The sequence below is a fragment of the Buteo buteo genome, chromosome 25 (assembly GCF_964188355.1).
Source record: "Buteo buteo chromosome 25, bButBut1.hap1.1, whole genome shotgun sequence".
Classification (NCBI taxonomy): Eukaryota; Metazoa; Chordata; class Aves; order Accipitriformes; family Accipitridae; genus Buteo; species Buteo buteo.
Genome location: NC_134195.1, coordinates 1,476,656 through 1,492,720, shown reverse-complemented (window position 1 = coordinate 1,492,720; position 16,065 = coordinate 1,476,656). Strand labels below are relative to the sequence as shown.

Genomic DNA, 16,065 nt, shown 5'->3' with positions numbered 1-16,065 from the left:
TGTACTCGCTATAGCTAAATATACTGATAATATATGACTATCTAATTTGCAACCCTGCGAACGCACATTTGGAGAAGATGGCAGTTTGCTGGGCTTTTACATAACATAAATTTAAACGGAAGGAACAGCACCTACCATTTTCTTTAATTAGCGTTTCATTTGGCCGTTATCAACTTAATTTCTGTAAGCCAACTCCGGCACACGAGAAGCAGCTTCACAAATAAATCGGATGCCGTTTATACGTTTATCACCAAGAACCCACTTGAACAGAAAAGCAAAGGTTTTATCCGCAACGGAGCCGGACAAACCCCCCCTCCCCGCACGGACAGAGCCGGGGGGGGGTCACCTTCCCCCAGCCCTCGGTGAGGAGGAGCGAGCCCCTTCCCCGCGGTACCGTGGGCGGGGGGGAACGAATCCCCATGAAATGTTCCACCCCCTCGGTCAGTCGGCCAGCCAAGCCACGCCGCCGCGGCGGAGCCGCCACCGAGACCCCGGCGGTCAGGGGGAGAGAGGCCGCCGAGCGCAGCCCCGGGCGCTTTTTCTCCCCCCCGCCCCGGGCCCGCAGCCAGGGGAGGGGCGGCCGCCGCCACCATCTTGTCAGCCGCCCCCGCCTCCCCGGGCACAAAGGGAGGGCAGGGCCGCCTCCCGCGGCGCCGGGCGGGCAGCGAAACCCCCCCACACCCCCACACCCTCCTCCTCGACCCGCGGGGATGGAGCCGGGCACCCCCCGCCCGGCGCTGCCCGCCCCCGCCCCGACTCACCTCCAGGCGGAGGGAGGCACCGCAGCCCCGCAGGAACTCGCGGATGTTGCTCAGGCACTCGCCCTCCGTCCGCGGCTCCGGGTACACCTGCAAGAGAAGAGGCGGACGGCTCAGCGCGGGGACCGGACCGCCTCGGCTCGGCCCGGCCCGGCGTCCCCCCCCCGGCTCCCCTCACCTCCCGCTCCCTCCGCAGGCGGCGGCGGCGGCGCCGATCGCTCCCACTGAAGGGGTTGAACCGGGAAGTAAACACGGAGGACAGGAAATGGCGTGCGAGGGCAGGGGGCGGCGGGCAGGGGGGCCCCGGCCGGGCGCGGCCCCGGGCGGCGAGGGGAAGGAAGGAGGGAAAGAAGGGAAGGAGAGAGAGGGAAGGAGAGAGGGAAAGAGGGAAGGAGAGAGGGAAAGAGGGAGGGAAGGAGGCGCGGCCCGGCCCGGCCCTCCCCCGCCCCGCCCCGGCCGGCGGAGGGAAGGCGGGGAGCCCGGCTGGGAGCGCCCACAGGCCTCCCCGCCTTAGTCTTTGATTAATTTTTTTTTTTTTTTTTAAATAATACTACACACACAACCCCTGAGCCGGCTGCAGGGCGAGGCGAGGCCGGCCCGGGGCTGAGGGGCAGCCGGGACGCAGCCCCGCCCGCCCCGGGCCGCAGCGAGAAACGATCGTGCAGGGGGTGAAGCGCCCACGTCGCGGGTGGGTCGTGTCGGTTGTTGCAGGCTGCCGGTGCCCGCCCGCCCACCCCCCCCCCGGTGTTTTGACTTCGGTTCGCCCTTAATGATCGGTTTTCTGACGAGGAATTGTACCAGAAATACCCCAAACATCTCAGTGGGAAGAGCAGTACCCGGAGTTAATGATCGACCAATTCCAGGGTCCGATGTTAACGAGCTCTGTTTACCTGCAGTTTATTAAACTTTTTCCTGCGCCAGAAGAAAAGCAGCTTCACAAAGAGGAAAACCTTGACCAAACTTAAGAGAAAAGAGCCTTTGGCAACGCAGCCGTGTCCTCTCCGCAGCCGCCTTCGTGCTGCCTTGGGTTCAACCTCTACCCCGAAAGCCAAGCGTAGACCTTCCACGGAAAAGCAGCCAGCCCCATGGGCTTCAGGGACATAGTTTAACCTACCACAGCTCAACTCAAATTCTGCGTGCACGTAAGCATCATTTCACAATAAATTCATTGATTTCTATGAAGTAGTTTAGCAAACAAAGCGTTGCCCAAACTGAGAGAGGTAAGCAGACCTGCAGCCCTGGACACTGTTCCGTTGGAAGGGGAAAGCCAAGCACAGACGTGCACTGCAAGTCGCTGGAAGCTAAGGAGGCAACGTGCGGTGGACGGCGTGTCCTTCGATTATGCATTACACTCGGAAGGAAGATTTGTTAACTGCACCCGTACGTCAAGGCTACATAAACCTCACAAGCATAATCCACCTCCACAGCACTGGGAACTTGGCGTAAGGTCGACTCCAAACATTGCACCAACCTGAAACCAAGGCAGTGCCTTCCCATACATTTATAGGGTATCAAAGATATCTCTCACCCCATGATGCCACAAAAATTAACAAATGCAACAGCATGACAGGGTGAAACTGGTATGAAGAAACTTAAAACACAAGTCACTATCATTTCCTAAGCACAAAATTCAGATGAGTTTTAAATGAAAGCCACTATTTTGTAATACAAGGAACTTGGTAACGATACAAGATGAATAATTTTCCTTTCCTTAAGCAAGCACACATATATCAAACTCCTCTAATTGTTGGGTACTGTGATAAACTGCTATGGGTTAAGAATAACCCTTTTACTACACTAAAATGCAAAGGGAAAGCCAAAGAAGTCCCATGGGAGTACGACAGCCCGACAGATAAATTCAGTAAGTTTAGAAAGGATATAAGTGGTGAGAGAACCTCTTGGAAACGTCATGAGCTTCATCCCTCTTGCTTGTTATACTTTTTGATTACTCTATTACTTTATTTCTTAATTCTAGTAAGAAATCTCAACCTTAGTCAATCATGCCAACATCCCTTGTTGGAATAGGTTCCTGAGAATCCTGTTAGTCTCCTCCACGTTCCTAACAATTATATAGTTGCAATTTATAACTTTTTTTTCTTAAACTATTTGCATAATAACTGGGTTTTATCTCCCTTTATAGGTCATACTTCCTCATCTCTTGTTTTGCACCCACCATTTTCATTGTTGCTTATACTTCATTCATCAAGGCCTCCCTTCATTCTGAGAAACCTTATAATTACTTCTACTCTCCAAACAATAAACTCTAAGAAGAAATCAAAGTAAACCTAGATTTCTCTTAAAAAAACCAAATGTCTTGTCTCATAACATAAGCCACATTAACACTATTCCCTAAGTCCCCAACATGTTAAGCACAGAGCTCTGTAATTGTAAGAAAGCCAGATATATGTACTACCACCTTATAAGAGACTGCACATAATTCATAAAAGACTGCACTGCACATAATTCATAAAAGACTGCACAATACCTGGAAGTAGGCCAAAAAAGGGGGGGTGGGGGTGGTGCAGGGATAAGGAGGGACATCTGATTAGAGGAGGGCAAAAACTTCCAATTAAAGATTAAAGAAACAATGAGCAAAGAAAACCCAAACCCTGCAAATTGTCCTCTGTCAGGTCTGGAAGTTTAAAATAATGCCAAATACACGTAGGGCTGAAGTCTCACAGACCAGTACTCTAATGTATGTTAAAAATCATCTTCCTTCGAAAGAATGAAGTTACAGTAAATCTTTAGAAATGCCATTTCTTTTCTCACAAAACAAGGGGAAAGACTTCAGGGGTGATGCGAGAAGCAGGCCACATTTTCTCAGCTCTGTGGCTACAGTGGCATTTTTATCCAAGAGGAGAGAGAAGTGTATGGGTAACGAATGTAAAAATACCTTAGCATTTGTATCCCGCTACAAATTTAAAGTGTTAATGATCCCATGAAAAGAACCAAACCCCTTAAGTTATTTACCTGGGAAATCTTAATGTGATTCTGGCAACCTTCTCCTACAGATGGCCGAGAAACACGGTGAGGGATCTGAGTAACAAACTCAGCCCCTCTGACAGAATCTCAAAGTGCAATTATGTGGGCCAAGTCCGTGTTAAAAATCACACTTACGGTATACGACATCCTTCACATACAGTTATAGGCAGGTCAGGAGGGTGACCTCTCTCTCACGGATCACATTTATAGCCTCGCAGACTATTCAAAACGTAACAGAACATAACTGCAAGCAGACCACAGGCAGGTAAGTTCTAGTCTGCCTGAAAGATGGCAAATATACTCAGAGAGAAAGAATAAACAAAATAAAATAAAATTAGAGTCATACTCCAAAATTACTTAGCTTAATAAAAAGTAGATTGCATGCACATAAAGCCAAGGAAATAAAGAGGTTACATATTTTCCTTTCCGGTATTTGCTTCATCCTCTTGCTTTCACAGACCAACACCCTTAGTTCATTAATAGGGGCTGTCTTCTTATATGTCTATACAAGTCCCAGTACAAAGAGGCCTCAGTGTCCAACTGGAACCTCTATGTGCTCTAGTAATACAAATAAAAAAAGATTAATAGTAATTAGAAAAGACAGGAATTCCAGAGGGACCTGACAGATTCTTAATTAGGGACTGGGACTCCACAGTGGAATCCAAAGAGACAAGTGGAAGGCAATACACAGAGCAGCAACAGTTTAAACCACTTCTTCGTGGTTCAGGGACAGGCTCTGATTAAGATTTAATCTCTCAGGGAGTAGTTCTGGAAATCACGGATAGTTCAATGAGGACACTTATGTTATACACTGCAGCTATCAAGGAGCAAAGCACATCTTCCGCCATCCAGAAAAGATGGAGAATATTTGCAATACAAATAGATGGTACCTAGCTAAATGTTACATCCCTTTCGATCAGTTTAAATCTATCATTTTAATCATCAATGACAAATGCATTAAAAAGGGCATTGTGGAGACAGGCAGTATCAAGGACCGGGGTGGTCTTAGAAAAAATGAAAAAGGCTACCATTAGTTCATTTGAACAGGGAAAGTATATGAAGAAAATAAGCAAGGAATGTATGAAATAAGGAGTTTAAAAGGAAAAAAAGTCCTTTGATGGCAATAAGTAAACACGAGAAATTAATAAGAAGTAGGAGACATCTTGAGCTACATGTACGGAAAACTAGCTGTATACTTGCATTTATCTAACAAACAAGTTGACAAAATGAGTGAAAGAAGAGAGGTGTATGAGGTCTTCAAACATAAACTGCGATCTGCCATGAGGGCAATAGGAAGAGATTGAATGACAGCAGAGTTAATACACGTAAATACAAAAAAAAAATCAATCATTTACCTAGCATGACATAAAATATGTACAACATGGTTTACTATGTAAGATTATCTCAGTTAGGAGAAAGCAGAAACTAATAGAGAACATAACAGGTAGCTGCAAACTAGTAGGCATGTCCAGCAGACACTTAAAAATGTCCTGTTCAGGAGTACAACTGCCTGAGTCTGGAGTTCGAAGACTTGGCCCTCAAGCAGGGGTACTAGGGCAAAACCCCGTGAAGAGGGAGCCCTGCACTGTGAAGAGCATCACAGAAGAATACAATCCCAAAAGGAGGTGTTGTAGGGACAGGGTGGATGAGGGTGCTGTCCTCTGCCACAATGTGCCGGACCATTTTTCCTGCACCCTGTTCATCCTGCCTGGAGCCTTTTACACCGTATCTGCCTTGCAGCAGGAAACTGATTTCTCTCCAGGTTTCAGAACACCTTGTACATACAGAGCATTACCGCAACCTAATCTGTAAAAACACTATAAATGAACCACGCAACAAAGCTCATGAAAGGGTCCTGTGGATCACATTCGGTCCCACAGCAGCCGTGTTTTGTGTCCAGCCCCTTTCAGTGGCTAAGGCACAACATCAAGGGCAACTGGTCTTCCAATGGAGCACAGAGGCGAACATCTTCTGTGCAAGTGCTGCAGGCTGGGCTTTGTCACCAGGGTTTGCATTCATGGATAAAAATGAGATTTAAAAAAATGATGATGAGGAAACCAGGCCATTCTCACCCTAACCTGGGCTGTGAAGCTGCAGGTTGATTCACTGTCCAGCAACTCCTGCAGGTTCCTTCCCTCCCCACCGCTCCCAGCCGTGCTATCTCCTGTCCACTCCTGCTCCCATGCCCAGCAGGGTCCATCCCTTGGGGCATTCAAGTTTCCTGCTCCGTCCTCTGTCCCAGAGCACTGGCCCTCATAAATTGCCCCCAGCAGGGATGGAAAAGAAGGAGTGGCTTCTTGAGAGGCTTGCTAGGGACCGATGGCAGGTATGGCACTCCCTCCGTAGGTGGTGAACAGAGCTGGGCTCAGAGGACTGCGGATGGAGCCCCACGCTCCTCCCAGGACAGCAGGAGTCACAGCTGGATTTTAAAGGGTCGCATCTTCCACGTCTCTGAGGAGCACTCTGCAGTTGAGCCCAACCACTTCATGGATCGCACATCTTGCTGGTGGCGTTAGGTGACCTTAGCAGGATGCTAAAATTAAACTAAAACCACAGATCAGCATTCTCAGCAAGGCGCAGTTTTTCTTTTAAAATTAGGTGTCTTGATAGAGCACCAGATCTTAACACGATACTGCTTCTGCGGTACTGTAGCTCTTTAGTACTGACTTTTCCCAACTTAGAAAACCTGCTGCCCACAAACTTTTCAATAAGCCACACAGCAGTTACCGGGTGCTAGACGCCTGTATTTTAGCATGAGGAAACCTACCTCTGAAAACACAGCAGCAGTCAGTCAGCATAGATCATAAGAGCTAGATCCAGTAAAAGACTGAAGCTCCTACAAGCCATGTACTAAGGTGCCCAAATTTTAAATTTCCAGGGTTCATGCAAGAATTTGCCTAGGCTCTGCACACAGCACAAAGGGGAAGGCAGGTGCCTTAAAATATGCCCCAAAGTTCTTATATGCCGAGGAGGATACCCGGCCTTGAAGTTAACCAAGAGCTAAGACACAGCAGAAGGCAAAAGCAAGAGTGCACCTATGTTCTTGACCCCATCTGGGACTTTAACACAGTGAGCCTTCATATGCTTAGCGGCCCAAACTCCAGTCATCTCCTGGACTTACAAGAGTCCTTTGAGTGTCCTTTGGAAGAACTCAACAGTGCATCCTCTCTGAGAAGTGACAGGTGCCCACTTTTTATGAAATAATTTAGGATGGAGGTTCCCAAGCCTCTTGCCCTTGGACACCACTATTAGTGACAGCCGCAGCAGCAGCAGCTCCCCCAATCACTCAGGGTTTGTTTACACTGGGAGAGCTCTGCTGCTAGATATGCTGGCATCGCTCCTTGGTGTGGATGTAACATATGCCAGAGAGGGAATTCCTCTGCCAGTCTAACGGTACCGCTTCCCCCAATGACATTAACGAAGCCAACAAAAGCACTTCTCTGTCAGCACAGCTGCACCGGCGGGGGTGTGTGTGTATGATTTTTACTGCTTTTTTCCCCCCCTCTCTCTGTGTGCAAATATTCCACAGGACCACCAAAGCCCTGCAGCGGAGACCCTCTCCTGGGCAAGCTGCCAGCATCATCCAACGGCACTCACTGCAGAGCAGGAAAACGGAGACCTGAACGAAATGCTCTTAGACCCCAGCAGCATTTCGTGGGCCAAGAGGGGACTCTGCCCACCAGATGCCAAAGGTCCGTGGCGAGGAGGGGCACAACAGGAACTTCTTGCAGATGAGGCCGGCCACCCCTCCTCGACTCCGCGGTGCCGGCAGCGGGTGATGGCAGCAACCACGTCGTACCGAGAGATGTGGAGAGAAGGTGGCTTTGCTCCACGCAGCAAAGTCGGGGAGAGCGCGGGAGTGTCACACTGCCTGAGGATCAGGGAGTAAAGCTCAGCCAGCCAAGGTGCAAGACTGACGCCGCTTCCGTGCTGCCAGCTCACAGTATTTTTGCAAGCCCTGTCATGCTTGAAATGTTTTAAGGTTCCAGCTCTTCAAATCACAGCCACTGAGTAACAACTAAATAAAACTGTTATTTAAGAAAGATGTATATTGAATTCTCTTCAGTGGTTCAAAGCCGGATTTTCAGTACCTATATGTGTGTATATATATGTATAAACACATTTACATTCATATATAATTTGTCAACTTCATTTTCAAAGCCAGACTTCCAGTTTTTCTAAGGCTTGAATTACAGTCTTAAACATTTTCAGCTGAACGACGTGGTGCCCTCAGCCACTAGCACGCAGCAGTAACCAGAGGGAGCATGCTGGTGGCATCTCCCCAGCTCTTCCTCTTCCCCACAGAGACACAGCGTTCAGTGGATGGCCTGGGTAGCAGTAGGGCACCTGAGGGCTAAGGAATTGCCTTGTCTGTTGTCCATATTATGCACAGACATAGAAAGAATGCATCGAGAAACTGTGGAAAGGACATTAACAAGAGTAGAACCAGCAAAACTACATTACCTTTCTGTATTTAGTCACAAAAACAATTTAGTCCCCAGCAGTTTCCTTAATCGCCCCCTCTTCTCAGGGTCTGGCATGCCCTTATTTAATTCAGTCTAGATCCTTACGCATTAAAAGGGTCTGATTTTCAAGGAAAAAGACAGCAAACACAGATGCACGTCCTCTGCTTCCTCAGCGCACACAGGCAGACTGTGTTTCTCTGGATAACATCCCAGTCACCAGAATTACAGAGTCAGTGCATAGATGGGAAATGCAAGGGCATCCTCCTTCGGTGCATCCGTGCACCCCTGCTCTCGCAAAGAAACAGGAGTAACGTGGTAAATGACAACTCCATAACAGGGCTGAACAAACCCCTAAGAAACTCACAGTAACACGTATGAGAACAGCATGTATTCAGGAAAAAGGCACTCTTACAACTTCTCTTGGGATAGCCTTCCCCCGGCGCTTTGCTTGCCCTCGCAGTGCTTCCACCCTGGAGCAACAGCATCCGCACGCACGCCGGTGCTCCCCAAGCACGCAGCCACGGCAGGCACAGCTGCCTGCCACGGATTATTCTTGCCAGAAGCACAATAATCTCCTTGGGAGGCTCTGTGTAAGGACTGTTGCCGGGGGGGGAGAGCATATGCACATTAAAATGCAGATTTGGCTTCCTGCCTCCCAGGTCTAGTCCTACGATGACCTTCTGCTGCTGCTGCAATACCAGCGTCTGCAATACGTTCCCAACAGATTTCAGTGAGAGAAAGCAGGACAGCCCTTCAGTTCAGCCAGGCAGACCCCGATAGCCTCACCAGGGCTGCCAGGGCAGAGCCAGCCTGCCAGAAGAATTTCCAAAATTCAGATTGCTTGGGGGCAACCAGCACCTGGTAACTGCTACCTTAGGAGTAGTAACCTCTGCACCATGGGTGGGATGCTCACCATGGTTCCTGAGCTCTGCCTGGGCTCCACAGTCAGCTCACAGCCGGCGTTGCACCCTCCACAAAGGTACTGGGCTATAAAAACCACCACTTGTTATTAACCTGGCTCCCAAACAACTTCCCTTTCTTCTTCCTTTGCAATGCTTGAAATACCACGTCCAAGTCACACCTTGTCACAACAGGGCAGAAGTACTTGGCCCCGATACATCCATGTGAAATCAGAGATAAGTGAACATACACCTCCCTTTGCCAGAGCCGTAGGTGCGCACACCCATCGCGAGGACAAGGCTGGCGAGACAGCTGCCGCACGGGGCAGCCCGAACCCTCCTTTTGGGGACTCTGACCCTCCTTCAGCGCTTGCGTTCATACACAGCAATTCATTTGCCTTGTGAGTCACCAAGAGTTAACTTCTTCCTAAATCACAATTCAGAACACCTCATCTAGCCAAAGACCTCCGTCATTAAAAAGAGAATCATACTAATACACGAGGTATTTATAAAAAGATCCTAATCTTTGCTGCCATCAGTCCTGATACTATCCCAATTAACAACCAAATTAATATCGACACCAGTGCCCAATCCTCCACGGGGAGAACGAAGTTTTCTTCCAGCCACACACCAAGTCTCAGCCAGCAAGAGAGAGCTGTATTTATTTTCCCGGGGCCAGCCCCGCACTGCTCCTCTCGCCCCTCGGCCGTGGGGAGCGGCGAGAGGAAGCGGCTGTGTTTTGGATCTGCCTCCCACACGCAGCCGAGCAGCTTCGGGGTTGTTTAATCCTACACTCGGCGCAACGGCTGGGGATGGTCTGTTTGACGGAGGGGGGGGCCAAGGCGTGTGAGACCCGGCACGCTTCCCCATCCCCTGGCTTCAAAGCGCTGAACCAGCTGCTCTCATCCCCTCCAGGAGCCCCTAGCAGGAGCAGGGGGGGGACCACGAGGTGCCAAATGGCTGCTGCACAGCATCCCCCCATCAGTCTTCCCCATTTTCCCCAAATGGAACAAAGCTGTCCTCCAAATGATGCTTTCTGTCCAACAGCTGACCAAAAATGAAAGTACAAACAAAACTTAATGGAGCGCGAAGCCTCATATGACAAGGAAAATTCCCGCTCCAGTTCTGATCTCTGTTTACAACGTCAAAAGTGGGTCAAACTGGTCTGCGATGGAGGAATCTGTTTGGAAGACAATCTCTGCGAGGAAAAGCATCTAAGCGGCAGACGACCGCACTGCAATGCTTCCACGGGGATCCTCTCCCCTGCCATCAAAGTAACTCAATTTTACAGTGCAGGGTTGAAATCCTGTAACTTGAAACCATGGCTTTTCATTCAAAGGACTTGAATTCAGCAATTCCCTACCTTTTAGAGCAGATCAACTGACCACTGTGTTTCAGCACACATCTCTGCGCTTTAAAAAACTAAGACGTGGCTGGGTTTGGTCGGGGTGGGGGAAGCTGTTGTGGTTTTTGTTGGTTTTGTGGTTTGGGGTTGTGTTTTTTTTTCAAGTAACTGGTCTCCCTTTTGTTCCTTTCCTGTGTTTGGGATAAGGTTATTGAGCAGTGCCATCACACTGCCTAACCCAACTATTTTGTTTTAACCTGTCACGGTCTCTCTCAAAACGCAAAGGAATCGCAACGATGTTAAATGGGAGCCCCAACATGAAAGAAGCAGTCTGTAGTAACATTGCTTTCCAAAGTATTTTTGTTCAAGAGTTCTTGGGATCTGGTGAATTTAATATCTGTCCTTAGCCGTTGTTCAAGATAGAAGATGACTCTAACGTAAACAAATTTAGCCAAAACTTCCTGACAAGGAGCTCTGTACATTATTCTGTGCAAGGACGGTATACAAATACACAGCAGTCTAAAGGAAGAATATACTAACCAGCCTTGAAACCCACTAATTTGTTTTATCGACTTGAGAAAAATCTGTTCTTTGACCTTCAAGTGCTTGATTCCTTTTATGGTCACACAACCTTTATTTATTAAAAACCTTCTACTAATTACTCTCAGGGTACCCAGAGGCTTTAAAAAAAGCACAAAATATCAAAAAATGTATTATTGCATTCCTGCACATATTGAATCCTCTTTCTAAACAGTTTTTGAAAGAAAGAAATGCATTTATAGCATTTTCTAGAAAACATCTTAAAAAAACCCCAACTGATAAACATTCCTTCTTCTTTAAAACTTTTTTTTTTTTAAATGTTCTCTTTGGGTTTAGTTACTACTATGTATTTACAGAAAAATGAGCTCTGTGAGTCTGCAAAGTGTCTGCTGATGTCAGATATTTACAGAAAGTTATGATCTCAAGTGATTTTAAGAACTGAATGAGTCTACATCTGTGGGACAAACCTTTTATCTTTTAGACTTCAAAAATGTCCAGTTTGATCTGGGGGCTTTCAGGACAAATAAGGAATGAAAGGGCTCACATTTAAAATGCACTCAATAAAAAAAAAAAAACCTAATAAACAGTAGCAGCAAAAAAGACATTGAAAAAATAACATAATACAGGGAAGGATGTAATTTTTTTTTTTTTATTAACAAACAAAAAAAAGTAAGTATCATGGAAATAGTTCAGACTTATAACAGCAGCTGAGAGCATGAAAGAAGTATGTGGTATATACTCTGAGTCTGCAGAAAAAGAATATTCACAAAGTTGGATGGGAAAATGAGTTCATGAGTCTCTCAGACGCACCTATGAATTAGAAAGCGCAACGTGAAAGCCCAGAAAAATAAGTACAGTTCGCCCGCAGAAAAAATAAAAAAGCACCTAATAAAAAAAAAATAAAAAAGGATGATTTCTCCCCAGCCAGACTTTACCTAAGCCAAAGCTGGAGGAGACACACTAGGTCGGCAGGCACCTCCGGCCGCCGCCCGTCCCAGCGCCCTGCTCGACGCGGGACGAGCTCGGGGAGGTGGGAGGCTGCGACGCGCCAGTGTTCCTCCTGCCCTGGCTCCCGTCCCAGCCCACGCACCACCCACCGCAAACCCTGCGCCACGAGGTCCATGAGAAGCCCCCGACGGCCCCTGGCAGGCCAGGCCGGTGGTGGGGTAGGCTGTGGGGAGCTGTGCCCCCCTGCAAACCCTCCTCTGGGTGTGGGTGCTGTGGAGGGACCCCCTGCCCGAGCATCAGAGGTGTTCGCTCCTCTGACGTGAAGAGAGAAGAGAGCCTCTCATTCACACTAACAGAGCTGTCCCTAGTTATACCATACACGGAAAAACACGTTAACTTGGGAAACACTGTTCTAACACTTATTCCTGTCATGCTCTTTTATTTATTTCACTGTTCAGTAGTGCCCGTTTCCCAAATTGAGTTCAGGACCCCATTTTGCAAGGCTTGACATCTGCACAAGGGGAAAAACTTTTTTCTGCCCCGAAGCTCAGGACCCAAAGCCACAGGATTTTGGAGAGATGCTCTCAGAGAACGCCTTGAGCGGCACGGCCGGACGGGCTGCCCAGACCCTCCTCAGACTTGGTGCCACCAGGCAAGAGAACCTGGGGTCGAGGAGGCACAGGCAGAGCCTGCCCAAGCGGGTGGGTGGCCAGGCGGGGGGATCCCCACGCCAAGGGGGTCCCTGCCCTCGGCCCCACATCACACGTGTCACCTCGGCTCCCGAGCTGCAGTTTACAGCCCAGCGTACTGGACAGCAGCTCGCACCTCACGTACCACGGCCACAAAGCCGCAGAGCCTCGGGGGGGGAGACACGTCCTCTTCAGCTCTATCACACAAACAGCCACTTTTGGGAAAGCGGTGGCTTCAGCTGTCCCAGCTATCTCTGCCAGTCACCGTGGTGGACCCCGAGGTAGCCAGGCTCACACCGCCGCCAACATGCTGCCCTTGCTCTCGTTGCTTCCATTGCCCTTCGGTAGCACCGCGGGCTCCCGCAGGGTTTCCGTATCCCCACGCCGCCTCCTAATTTGCTTGTGACTTTAGGGGGGCAGGAACGACCTACTACAGCCAGCAGAGCGGGACTCCAGTCCAGAGCCACGACCTCCATGCTACAGTACAACACAAACCAGTAACAACCCCAGTCGGTGGGAGACAGAAGAACTGAAGGGAAACAGTCTAGTCCAGTGCCCTACCAAGCTCAAAGCACTGGTTTTCAACTTTGTGGGTCGGCGGACTACTTGAAGAAGGGCCACGAAAGGTAAGAAGCAGCCCATTGTCAGCAGGCTCCAATGCATGGAGTGGTCTGCCAACTGCAAAAGGCGAAAAATGCAAGTTTTCCCATCAGCATAGCTGATGACCTTCATCAGTCTTCTCCTCACTACCTTGCATCGGCTCCTAAGGAAAGTTTTGCCAACACGCGGGTCGCTACGCTGTTGAACGCCAGGTGAGACAACTGCATTGTCCCAAGTCTCGGGGCACAGTACCAAAAATAAAACCCCTCCCCTCTAGTTGAGCTACGACGGGAATTACGTACGCACACATAACACATAAAAGTTACCTGACAGAGTACATTTTCTTCAAACGCAACGCAGGAGAGAGCTGCGACGCGTTTTTTCACCCCGAAAAGAACGAGATGTTTTTTTCCACAGGCTACCAAGCAGCAGAAGACCCAAATAACGCTAAAACAGCCTTCAGGAAAATGAAGCATCAAACACTAAGATGTCCTTCAGGGGCTGGGAGGGATGAGCTGAATCACCTCCCGAGCGAGGTGAGGCAACGACTATTCCAGCAGTTGCGTAGACAAGTTTGCAGCCGGTTCGTGGCACGCCAGGAAAGATCCGTAACTCCCCCCCCTCAAAAAAACGCTTCTCTCATGCACAGCCAGGACTCCGATGTGGAGAGCGAAGCGTTTTTTTACGGAAAACACTTGGAAAACCGTGGCCCTCAAGGGAGAAGCCCTCTTCAGCCAGGCTGCCCCCCCCCACGGGCGCACCCCAACCACCCCCCCCCCAACCTCGGGCCCGGTGTGTGTGTGTGTGAGGGGGGGGACACACGACACGACCCCCCCATCCCTCCCGCCCGGGCGGAGGCGGCCCGGGGGGGCCCGGCGGCGGGCGAGGCCGGGTCCGGGGGCGGCGGGCCCGGCTGCACAAAGGGCGGCGGGGCCGGGAGGAGATGGGGGGGGGGGGGACGGGACGACCGGGCACTTACTTTGTCTATGGTGCCCGGGAGCAGGCGGTCGAGCAGGCGGCAGAGAACCACCCCGTCCTTCAGGGAGGACTGGAGGAAGCCCTCGGGGTCGGAGATGGTCTTTTTGGGCGACTCCAGCACGCCCAGGGCGATCAGCCACGTAACGGTCTGCTCCGCCGAATTCATGGCGGCGGAGGCGGCGGCGGGGCGGGGGTCGCGGCACCCCGCGCCTCGCGTGGGGTTTTGTGTCTCCCCGGGGCGGGGGTTTCAGGCGGAGGCCGGCGCCGCCCCCATGTGAATGCAGATGACGACGCCCCGGCCCCCCCCGCCGCCGCCACAGACACATGCAGCTGCAGTGCCGCCTCCTCCCCGCCCCCCCCACACACCACACACACACGCGCCCCCCCACCCCCCCCTCCCGCCGCCGCCCCATGACATCACTGGCGGCAGCGCGCCCGCGGAGAGCCCCCCGCGCCGCTCCGCGCCGCTCCGCTCCGCGCCGGAGGGGCGGGCGGAGGCTGCCCCCTGGCGGGCGGACGGCGCCTCCGCGGAGCGCGCAGCGCAGCGCAGCGGGGCGGGCACCGGCGGCCTAACACGGTGGCGGGAGGAACCGACACCCCCCCCCCCCCCCCCCCCGCGGGACGCTAGTGCGTTTTCATTCCGTTTCACCTCCGGCGGCACCGGCCCGACTGATTCCCGCCCCCCAGCGCGGTTTTTTTGCCTTCCCGTGGGGCGAGGAAGCCCCGCTGGGGAGCCCCGGCCCGCTTCTTCCTCGCCACCGCGCCCGCGGCTCGCCGCCGGCCATCCCCGGCGCGGCTCCCTCCCGTCGTCGGCTGCCGCCCCGACGGGCCGCGGCTGGGAGGGGGGAAGGCGATGTCGGTGCCTCGGAGGGCTGGGAGGGATGACCCCGGAGGAGCAGGGCGGCGGACGCGTCCCTCTGCTTCTCACGCTGGCAAGGCCCGTTCCTCACAGCCGGGCCCGGTCCCTCACGGCCGAGTCCGTCCCTCACGGCCGGTCCCGGTCCCTCACGGCCGGTCCCATTCCCTCACGGCCGAGTCCGTCCCTCACGGCCGGTCCCATTCCCTCACGGCCGAGTCCGTCCCTCACGGCCGGTCCCATTCCCTCACGGCCGGGCCCGGTCCCTCACGGCCAGGCCCATTCCCTCACGGCCGGGCCCATTCCTCACAGCCGTGCTCGGCCAGGACCCTACCGCCATCACCGTATTTCCTTCAGACCCAGCGGGGCCCCTCTGCCGCCAAGGCGGTGTCTGAGGGGACATTGTCAACCCCTGAACTCACTCCGTGGTTCTGCTCCCAGTCCGGCTCACCGCGTCCGCGGCCCGAGCAGCAGGTCTGGTGGGTTCTTCTCCTGGTCCTGAGTTCCCCCCCGCCGGACCGCGGGCCAGCCCAGGCTCTCCTCAGGAACGCCTTTGGGTTCGAGATGAGAGCGTCCAACTCCAACGTTCAATCTCCTTCTGATCTGTAATAGAAACAGGTTTTCTTAAACTCCAACAGCTGAGGTGTGATGCCTCTTCCAAAATTCGTTAGTATCAACCATTTGGAACTTTGTCTTTTGCCACTTCGTGTGTTTTGAGCAACAGCTTCCCACCCGACAGCTGGTTCGCTATGAAGAACACAACCGTGGCTGATTTTTGCCATCGGGATTTTGCTGTGCGGATGGCCTACCTGGAGACCTTTGAAAGAAGCTTGTCACAGGCGTGGGAACCATTTCCAAATCTTCAGAGGAAAAAAGTGGAGTGCCTGAAAGATTTAGGAGCATGCCAATCCCTTCCTGGCTTCCTTCCTTGTCAGGCTTTCCCCTGCAAACCTCCCGAACCCTCTGCACTGCTGCCTTGTTTGACCCTTTCCTCCTGCGTGCCC

At 51.6% G+C, this 16,065-nt stretch overlaps 1 protein-coding gene across 4 annotated transcripts in view; it reads right to left on the bottom strand.

The window, feature by feature from the left end:
* The window catches only part of ARHGEF7 (Rho guanine nucleotide exchange factor 7), a 127,019-nt gene extending 111,490 nt beyond the window's left edge, over window positions 1–15,529 (bottom strand). Inside the window, exons 1-2 of one of the 4 annotated variants that reach the window (XM_075057453.1) lie at window positions 14,207–14,542; window positions 762–848 (exon numbers count right to left, since the gene is read on the bottom strand). In XM_075057453.1, the coding sequence (XP_074913554.1) occupies window positions 762–848; window positions 14,207–14,371 (252 nt within the window). In that variant the 5' untranslated portion in view covers window positions 14,372–14,542. Of the gene's footprint in view, window positions 1–761; window positions 849–936; window positions 1,294–14,206; window positions 14,543–15,512 lie in introns of those variants that run through there. The other 3 variants (XM_075057447.1, XM_075057449.1, XM_075057452.1) reach the window with 3 other exon arrangements.
* Between the last annotated feature and the right edge of the window lie 536 nt (window positions 15,530–16,065).